Raw genomic sequence first — 10,960 nt, 5'->3', positions numbered from 1 at the left:
TGAAGAAGAATGGGACAAATCCTTTTGATGGTAACAGAACATGGAAACCTTAACATCACCTGCCAGGAGATTCCACTGCTGTAGTCTGGAGCCCAACACTTCTGCCTTACTCTTGGATAGTTCCAAATCCCCGACAAGGTCATTCAGCTCACCTTGTGTTATGAGGTGTGGTTCAGAGGAGGAGAGGAGAAAATATCAGTCATGTTACATTTATTGTTCAGGACTAGAAGTTATATTGTACCAAAATTGAATACAGCAAACTGATGTAGAAATTATCAGACTGTCAAAAACTTTAACACAAAATGTCATTATCTTTTACAATAAACTGCTCGTTAAAGAGACACAAAGTCTTGACAACTACTCTTTATCAGACTAATAAATTACAGAACAAAAACATAATGCTTATCTTGAATAATTTAATGATATCAAATTATGTCATAAGAGGTAATGTAAAAGTAATAACATTAAAAATCTATTTGTGCACATTTACAATATGAAGAAACAAAAGAAAATCAAAAGTATATTAGGATAGGCAGTTGATTGCTCAACACTATAATAACTGTGATTGATGACATCAATAAGTATCAAGAGTCTCTAGATGGGACTGACACTCTAATGGCTGAGATTTTTTTTCTCTCAAGGAATTCAAGATAAGGCCATTTCTTCCTTTTAATTATGGAGTGTTGAAACCATCTTTGTTATTCTTCAGCTATAACAAGATTTACAAATTAGCTGCTGTGTTTAACATATTGGCATCATTTTCTTTTAGAACCAACAAAGCGTCATTGGAAGTCTTCTGGTGGAAACACGTGTTGATATGCCTTTCCATTTTGAAGATGCAATGATAACAAGATTATCAAGATAGATGCCTTGGTGACCAAATTTGATAACAGGCTGGCACCATTTCTATTTAGTACCAAAAAAACAACATAAGAAGTCTTTTCCTGAAAGCCCAATATTGATATGACCAGACATCTAGGACAAGTAGTGATAAGATTTTCAAGATGGCCATTGTATTAGCCATATTTAAAGTCAGATCAGCACTATTTTCATTTTGGAGCAAATATACAACACAAGAATTCTGGTAAAACCCCCATGGCAATATTATTTATCATTCAGGATGATTAACAATAGCAAGATTTTTTAAATGGCCACTGTGACAGACATGTCAGGCATCCAATAAGCACACATTTTCATTTTGGACAAACAAGACAAAATATAAAGTCTTCTGGTGAAAACCGTAAGGCAATATTACTTTTCATTCAGACCAATTAGCAATAACAAGATTTTTAAGAAAGTCACTGTGGTGGCTATGTTTTACATCAGATCAGCACCATTTTCATTTAGGACCAACTGGGCATCATAGGAAGTCCTTTACTGAAAACCTCATGTCAATATGACTTTCCATTCAGGACAGGTAGTGGTGACACGATTTTCAAGCTGTCCACTGTGATGGCCTTATTGAACATCAAATAAGCCCATTGTCACTGATGAGCAACAAGACATAAGAAGTCTTTTAGTGAAAACCACATGTCGATATGAGCATCCCTTTAGGAGGAATAGTGGTTAGATTTTCAAGATGGCTACTGTGGCTGCAATATTGGATATCAGAGTGGCACCATTTTTACCAAGGACCAACTGACACTATTTTCATTTAGGACCCAACTAGACACCAAAAGAAGTCTCTTAGTGAAAACCCCATGTTGATATGACCATCCATTCATAAGTGGTAATAAGATTTCCATGATGGCCATTGTGGTGGCCTTATTGAATGTCCAAGTGGAACCATTTCCATTTCAAGTGGTATGAATGCATGTGTGAAGTCTCAATGCAATCCTCCAAGTTGATTAGGAGGAGTAACAAGAATAAACATCGCCTTATGGATGGATACTTGGTGGATAACAGACCATCCCTTAAGTTCTTCTGGTCTATGACCAGTTAAGCTAAAGTCAAACTACCATACTGATCAAGCAAAATAAATAAAGAATGCATATGTCTTTTGATGTGGTTAAACTTTTTAAATTATCTTTAATAAATTGTCCTTGGATTCTGCCAGTCCATCAACTGCAAATACTGATTTCTGTTTCTACTACTGAAGGAGTTAACAAAGAAAATGATCAATGCATGTATCTAGATATGGACATCTATGAACCAGATAAAATTTCATATTTCATTTCCAAGCAAGTCGTCAACAAACATATAAATTCAATTTATAATACTTCTTTAAAGTAAAACAACAGATTTTTAAGGAACTTGTCTCTTTATCAGTAAACAAATTTCTAAGCATTCATAAAACACAATAAAAATTCTTCTGTACATCAGCAGTCTGTTAGAACAGGGCCATCATCCTGTCTCAGACCTAGGGGAAGAAGGTGGCTCATCACCAAGGGCATCCAAAACATCTTCTCTATGTTTCCTCTTTGGTCTGAACCTGCAAATAATGATAATAATAATAATAATAATAATAATAATATAAGGTCAATTTTACAGCGACAGAAACAGAAAAATTATTCAGTTGATAAAATGGACTTTTGAATCAATATTAGAAAAATACATAAATGGATGCCATTTACAGCTTAAATTGACGTGGTTAACTTGAAGATGGTAGCTTGTAAAAACATCAAAGTATTTCATTGTTTGAAAAAAATCTTTGGAAGGCATCAACAATCTCATAACAAAGAAGAAATTTAAAGGTTGCTGGTTTCATACAGCATCAGCTGGGTGGCCACTTGGGTTCTTTTGTAAAAAAAAAAAATGTTGGAGCCAAGACAACTAGCTTTACAGAAGTGGCTGCTGGTGAGGGGGCCAAATAAGAGGGGGACCAGCATACTGTCTTTTGAATTCTATGTATTTCTGTTGGATTAAAGCCACTTTTAATAAAACTAGATATGAAAGCAATAGCTATTAACATTCAGTTCTATTAAAAACGGAAATCCTGACCTTCCCTGCATTACAAATTAAAGAAAATCAAACAAGAAGAAATAAACAATAAATCAGAATGCATTTCTGAGATCATTAATAAAATGAAAAGAAAAGAAAAATGAAATGTAAACATGAATGGTATGTAAACCATTCACACATAAAATACAAATGCAGTGCAAATGAAATGCAAATTTGGTAAAATTACAAATTTCAGGATCTGATTTAGTGTCAGAATGACATTACTAGGGAAACAAATTTTTCCTAGTAAAATATGTTTGCTTGAGAATATTTACAAAATCAATACCTTAGGAGAACTACTATTACCATGTAAATCCAGCCCTCCCAGAAACTACTTTCAGTTAAAGGGAGCTAAAAGTTGTCTGCCAACCTATGTGGTGGTTGTGCAGAGTGACCTCCCATTATATATAAGAGGCCTAAGAATATATCAGTTACTACTGGAGTGGAAGGCACGCTCTCCATGGATATAACTGCAGAGAGGCCCAGAGGGTCTATATGTATTATGATTAGGTAGGTATTCTCAAAGTAACATATTTTACTAGGAAAAATTGGTTTCTTCTTTGAATAAATTACCCAATCATAATACCTTAGGAGAATAGGTAAGAGGTGGAGTGAGGTACATCCCCTTACCCTGGAGATACCATTTTCGGTCCCCTAAGGTATGTGAGACAGCTTCTAGGTAACTCAGCTTAAATGGAGAAAAAATCCCACCCACCCCTGGCAAATCCAGCAGAAGTCATGAAGCCATACCTTAAGAAACTGTCAACTGACCAGGAAGGGTGACCTGTTGAGATGCAGATATAGGTCGTACCAGATCAAATTGGGCCCTCAAGGATGACAGATCTCGGAGATAAAAGCAAGATAATGTGAACTCCAATCTCCATCCAACAGCCTTACAAATGTCGGTTAGCAAACAGTTCCAGCTGAATGCTAGGCTGGTGGCAACTGCTCTATCCTTGTGAGCTGAATTGCATAATAAATTCATTTGAGCTGGGGTTATTTCTATTTATGGTGAGTGAACAACCCAATTAATCCAGGATGAGATATCTGATTTGGAAATATTCCCCTGTTCTTTCTTGAGAAATGGAAAAAGGCGTGATCTCCTTCAATGCAAAAGCTATGTTCTATTAAATAACCACTTGAAAGCTCAAACTGGGTTTTGTAGGTGGCTTTCAGCTGATGTGCCCAGACTAGACATTGGTTTCCTGAAGAAAGTTTGGTTACCCTTGGAAGGAAACTGGTTCTTGGTGATGAAAGAGACTGCTGTCATGAGTAAGACGAACCTGTCTTGTCAGAATTGCATGTAATTCGGATCTGCTGATAGGGCATGTATTTTGCTAATTATATGCGCAATTGCAAATGCCACGAGGAAGTAAGTCTTGTATGAAAGGTTTGCCAGAGATTCCCTTGAAAGTGGTACAAACATGTCTTGTTCAGCTAGGATCCACAATGGGTACAAAGCTAACATTTATGGTCATGTATACTTAAAGTTGGAGAGTAGGTCAGATAAGTCCTTGTTTTGTCTGACATCCTCTCTATAGTCATGAAAAAAGGTCACAGTGCGAAAGAGCCAGAGGAAGTTAGCTATTTGTGGTATAGATGCCTAGAGAGGTATCTGTTCCTTTAAACACCACAGATGAACATGTGCCATTTGCCTTTGTATGCTTTCAGAATGGAGGACCTTCTTGCTAAAGCAATTCTCTCCACGACTAGTTGTGAGAATTGTTTATTTCTGAGGGCCTGTTTCATATGATCCAGATGTGCAGGTTCCGCAGCTCTGATTAGGAATTAAACAAATGATGTCATGGCTGTTTGAGAAACTGATGGAAAGTCTGATGTCCCCAAGGAGTTCCTGTTGCAAGACTGATGTGGTCAATGATCCACTATTTCTCCTATCTGAGTGGTGCAATTAGGATAAGGTGATGCTCTGATTCTCTTGCTTTCTGTATCACTTTTTGGAATCAGAGGTGTTGGAGGGCAGGCATACGCATCCAGACCATTTTCAGTCTATTGATAGAGTGTCAAAAGCCTGCGTTTTGAGTCTGGAACTAGGGATATGAAGGTTGGGAATTGGTATTCCACCTTGTTGCAAACAGGTCCACTAACAGTCAGTCCCACTGGGTGCAAATCTGAATGAAAACCAAAGTATGAAGAGACCATTCTGACTGCATTAGTTGCTTGATCTGGGACAAAGCTTCAGCTAGTAAGTTAGGAGTACTGTGATATGGCAAACTTCTACATGGATTTGTTGTTGACAACACCACTTTTGAAAGACCACAACAGGATGCAAAGGTCATGGGACTTGGTTCCTCCATGTCATTTGTGATAAGTAGAGTTGTCAGACAGAATGCATTCTCTCTCATCATGCAAATATTCCTGCCACTAGTGAAAGGCACAATGACCATCATCTCCGTAATTTACTGATATGAAGATATTGTTCTTGGGGAAAGCATGCACTAATGAGTTCCCAAAAGGATGGTAGCAGGTGGGCTCCCCAGCCTTCCATACTTGCATTGGTACAGACTGTTATCTCGGGTAGTTGTACTGGTATATATATACCCACCATGAGCCAAATTAGGCTGGAAATATAGATGGAGCATACTTTCCTTCAAAGTGAAAAACTCCTCCATCTTGTGATGGTATATCTTTCACATAGATTCTGGCTTTTGTAAGGTCTCTTGGGACGAGAGTGAGCTTCTTGGCATGAGTGGAAGAAGTAACTGATGTATTCTTAGGCTCTGCCGCCAAGTCTTACATGTAAGGGAAGATCATTCTGCCCAACCGCCACATAGGTCGGTAGACAACTTTTAGCACCCTTTAGCTAAAAGTAGTATCTGGGAGGGCTGGATTTGCCAGGTAGTAGTAGTTCTCTGAAGGTATTATGATTGGATAATGTATTTAAAGAAGAAAGTCTCTCACTTCCCAATACCGTTACCAACAGTACAGTACTGTATTCCCAAACAAAGCATGTAACTCTGCCAGTACATGGGACCCTAGATGGTTGAATGGTCTAAATTGCCTCTACAGAACACTGCCATCTCACCTCTGTCCTTGTGGGTTCATGTCTCATCCTTGGCCAATGTGGGTATGTGAGAAAACTGCCAGTAGTTTCCTGTGGGTTGGTGGTTCTTACCAGGATTTTCCCCAATTCTTCCTCCACCAGTTGTACTGGCCACCATGTATAGCCTATTTTATGCTGAAAAATGGCATTAAAACCCAAACAACAACAACATCAGCCAGTAGGCAAGGTTTTCCTAGCTGGATAGGTGTAACTAAAAATAGACATACTTGCAGTCCCCATTGGGTTCACCTGAATTATAATATACACCATGGGAAATGTTAAGTCCATGACTAGGTATACAGTGCTTAACTTTTCTCAGCGTACAATTCCAAACACTTGACCTTCTTTTAGCATTAATGGTCAGTTAATTCGGACACAAAGAGGGATTCTTTGTTTTCTCTGACAAACATTCATTTTGCACAACTGCACAATACATTGTTCCAATCATTATTATTCCCAAATGTGATACATCAAAAATGAAACAAACAACTGCAAATTTAAAGTGATATAAAAAACAATGTTTTTCATATTTATATCATCATGAAAGGCAGAAAATTTGTCAAAAGCCACAAAGGAACCTGCATTTCAGGAAGACTAAAAACTCTAATGGGACATCATTCTATCAAGAGATGTTGTGAGGAAATCCATGATGCCAAATGTCCATCAACAAGATTATGTAACAAATGGTAATTTTTTTGTTTTGTTCTTTAAACACTGCTGGTCATAAAACTTGTGCATAAAGAAATGGAAAATAAAAAAAGAGGACTCCATATTCTTTAGGAGACAGACAAAATCCTTGTACCTTCAACGTTTTATATAGTTAGGATATAATACTGCATGTAAATGTTTGATATTTCTGATCTGTTCAACATGTGAACATTGCAAGTAAATGTATCAAAAGCTGTAATTCTCTCAAACAAGACATTTCCATATGACACAGATTTTCATACAAATATGACAGCAATTTAAGGGCAAAGTTCTAAGCTAAACAGGGGCCATAACTTTAACAAATTTTGTCATACAATGGGAAAAAGTGAAGCCATCTTGTTTACAGGTGTAGCTGTGACTCTTGAATGTTCTTTTGCGTACAAATAATGTTGGAAAGAATTTCGATCCATCACTTACTTTTCCCATTTCCTGTGATTCAAAGTTGTGAAGTCATCCACAGATGCGATTGCTCTCAAGTATCTTGCAAGACGTACCAGTTCTCTGTCTTTATCTCTGCTAAAATGAGCCTCACGGAAAGGTCTAATCTGAAACAAACACATATAATATATGCTTGTTGGACAGATAAATTTACAGGTCTGAATCCAGGATAAATCAGAGGTGTTTACCAGGTTCATCAGACACCTACCTGTCTAAATGCAAGCACACTTGTACAGAGAAATACACTTGGATTAAAATACCACCATTATTTATTGATCAGCACTAAATATTTGTATCAACAAGTTTCAAAATGAAAAGGATTGGTCAACATTTTTAACACACCCTCATTATGGGCACTGAAGACTGGATTGGATTTGCTTTGTGCATTTTCATTCCCAATTTAATTGTATTTTTATAGATTTTTAAATACTGCTACTTAGAACAAATCATGCATTACACAGCAATAATTTTCTTAAAGCAAACACAAGGACCTCAACTTCCAATCTACAATTTACTGTCTATTGAAAATGTGTCTCTTTTTGTGATTCAGGTAAATATGCTATCTTCAAGACAGTTCATACAATAAAGCATGAAAGGTAACAGAAATGAAAATCCATACTACAGACTCGTTCCATTGGTTTCAGTATCTACATCTGCAAGAAATTATCAAATAATTTTAATTTACATAAAATATTTAACTTTTTCATATGATTTCAGAGTCTGTAATAGTTTTGTAACAGAGGCAGTATTTTGTAGTGATAATACTGTCCAGATGATTGTGGGCATCAGTTATTCCATAGACAAGGTCATGTACCAAACATCATTCTCATGTTTATTAAGCAATAAATGGATAAAGGATTCACTGGGATTTAACACTGAAACTGACTGATATCTTATTCTTGGGGGAATCATAAACCCAGTCTTATAAGTCAAGACTCAAGTTGGTACAAGCTGATTATGTTCCCCAATTTTGCCACCATGAAGTACAGTCTGTGACCTGCTAAGCTGGATACTATTTGGTTGGTTTGGTATTGTACAGCACTGCAATACTTGTAAGGTTAAAAGTAAAGTGCCTTGCCCAAGGTCACCCCAACCAAGCTAAGATGAACTGATGGTGGTAATCAAACCCACACCATTCTGGTCAGTACTCACATACTTTAACCACTGAACACTGCTGCTTTGATTATGCAAAGAGACATTACCCACCTTTAAGCCTGACTGGGGATTCATGATGAAATTTCTCCTGATGTCATCAAACATGACCGTGTTTTTAGCACTCCACTGCTCAAACCTACCCCATATTACACCCAGGGGCTTTACCTGAAATTAAAGACAGTCTGCTGTAAAAAACAACTTTATAAATCAAGTTTTGTGAAATAAATTTTTCCAGCTGAAAAATTTCATTGTGTGAAATATGTTCTGATGTAAACATTATTTGCTTCATAACCTTTACATATGCTGTGCTATCCTACTGTAAACTTAGTGAACTGCATGGCAACATAATGTAAATAAATCAAAGTTTAAACTCATCCATCAAAATGAAAACAAAGGACTGGAATCTGTTACAACATTTAAATATGAAGGATATCACAAAACAACTTTAACACTTTTCATGTATACTGTAGCATTCATGTAGATTTAATGCAAGTCAGATGAAAAAATCAATCTGTGATGAACATCATGGTTCCCACACTTTTCTAAATATAAATTTCCAGGTCTTTTCCAGGTTTCTTCCAGGATGAAATTAATTTTTTCAAGGTTAATATATGACCATTACTGAATGGAATTAAAGAACATTTTGGATTATAAAACATGCAGTTTTCAAATTAGAAGATGTTTCTCTTTCAAGACTCTCCAAAACATATATGTCAGGAAAGATGATCATGTACAAACCACAAAATGAGTCACACGAAACAAATCTGACTATATTCCTATAAATTGGCATTTAAAGCCATTTCAATGTACAAAATACAAATTCTAACTTTGCTTACCTGCATTATGTTGCTATGTGGAAACAACATAATGACCATAAATTATTTTGTTTCCTTTCAAACCTTTAATTCAAAACAATTCTAGAGCAATATATGTGCTTGTTATACAAAGCAAACATTTCCTATCACAGAATGAAAAAAAACCCCAATAAATGTAAAGTATTAGAATCTTATCTTGTAACAAAAAACATTTAACCCTGAATTTATGTGTGCCAATAAAATCTCAAGATTTTTCAACCAACCTAAACTCCTTAAGATGATCTGGTTAAAAATTCCATCATTTAAAGACATTTACAAAAGGGTTGATTTCAATTTTTGACAAAAGACCTTCAAAATTATTTATTGTTGAATAAACAAGGACTGAATTTTCTGTAAAATCAACTTGTCCTCTTGTAGTTTAATAAACCAGTCCCAAAACCTGTATTGATACATGGACTCTTATCGTTTCTTAATATATCATAAAAGGGACGACAATTTCCCATTTTTCCTGTGTTCTATTTAAGATCTGAAACCAATGCTTCAGGCTACATGTCATTTTGTAATAGTTTCGCACCGAAGTTCAGCTCAGAGATTCAAAATTTTTCAAATGTGGGTTTCCTTTGAATATTCCAGCCTCATTTTTCACTTAGACATTTAGGATGGAGTATGGGTTCAGAGCAACTACATATAAAAAATTTGGAATCTGCCGCCAGTGTAAGATAGCTTACCAGTGGACCTAGCAAATTTAAACTTTGTTATATCGACTTATACCTGCATGAATTCAATAGGAAAATTATTTACTTTCTCAAAAATGGCAAGGATTATAATCGTTATGTCTTTAATCTGCTGACAGACTAGATGAAACTCTGCATAGATGAAACCTGACCCAGTACTCGCTATTTGCGTTAATAGTCACATGACTTCACAACTCTCACACAACGACATCAGAAGTCCAATAGTCACGTGATATCAACAACAAATTCCTTTTTAATTTTTTGTCGCACAAAATTTCAATTATATTAAATGATAGTCCGGTACCTTTTGTAAAAACCAGAAAGAACATATAATTCTCAACATATTTATTTTGAGAACAACTACAAGAAACTTGGCCAGTCTGATTCATCAAGCAGATTAGTCTGGTTCCCTGCTTCGTATGCTCCCTGCATGAAAGAGCACGTCAACTTGATAGTCACGTGATACAAAAAAACTTGTGAAGTTTGTCTCGGAATAAATATATAGAATTTTGTGCTCTTTCATTTTTGTATTTTCATTACAACCAGTATACGACTTTCATTTAATATTTTGTCTACAATATTTGAAAATGACGGTTGTGAGATTCTGTGCACTCGAGTGACTAGCAATCGAAATCGCTAGTACCAGCTCAAATTTCATCAACGCATTAGTTTTATCGTCTTTCAGCAGCCATGGGTAAGCTATTGCTGCATTTAAAATAATGATAAGCTCATTCACTCAATCTTTCTTCATATCATTACAATATTAATTTTAAAAATAAAATGTAACACAGCGCAGGTACACTGTAAACATGTATGACACAATGCAACAATGTCCTTGGCATCAATATAAACTATAAACATATAAGATATAGTACAGCAGTGTCCTCACCACCAAATCTACACTGTAAACACGTAAGATGTAATACTAGTGTCTTCAGCATCAAGACAGACTAAACATATAGGATAAAGTGCAAGAGTGTCTTCAGCATCAAGCTACACTATAAACATGTAAGGCTATAGTGTAAACATGTAAGACAATGCAGAAAAGTGTCCTCATCAAGCTACAGTGTACAACAATATACACAGCATTTTATTTAACAGTGTACAAC

The 10,960-nt window shown here is 35.9% G+C and overlaps 1 protein-coding gene across 1 annotated transcript in view; it reads right to left on the bottom strand.

Moving 5' to 3' along the window:
- Nucleotides 1-402: 402 nt before the first annotated feature.
- Nucleotides 403-10,960, bottom strand: part of LOC149794875 (ubiquitin-like domain-containing CTD phosphatase 1) — a 35,620-nt gene continuing 25,062 nt past the window's right edge. Inside the window, exons 7-9 of the mRNA XM_089964525.1 lie at nucleotides 8,354-8,467; nucleotides 7,127-7,254; nucleotides 403-2,431 (exon numbers count right to left, since the gene is read on the bottom strand). Of these exons, the coding sequence (XP_089820651.1) occupies nucleotides 2,344-2,431; nucleotides 7,127-7,254; nucleotides 8,354-8,467 (330 nt within the window). The 3' untranslated portion in view covers nucleotides 403-2,343. The remainder of the gene's footprint in view (nucleotides 2,432-7,126; nucleotides 7,255-8,353; nucleotides 8,468-10,960) is intronic.

This window comes from Sinohyriopsis cumingii, chromosome 7, assembly GCF_028554795.1.
Source record: "Sinohyriopsis cumingii isolate HCF-2022 chromosome 7, ASM2855479v2, whole genome shotgun sequence".
NCBI classification, from domain to species: domain Eukaryota; kingdom Metazoa; phylum Mollusca; class Bivalvia; order Unionida; family Unionidae; genus Sinohyriopsis; species Sinohyriopsis cumingii.
Note: the sequence above shows the minus strand (reverse complement) of the source record. Positions and strands in the feature narration are given on the sequence as shown.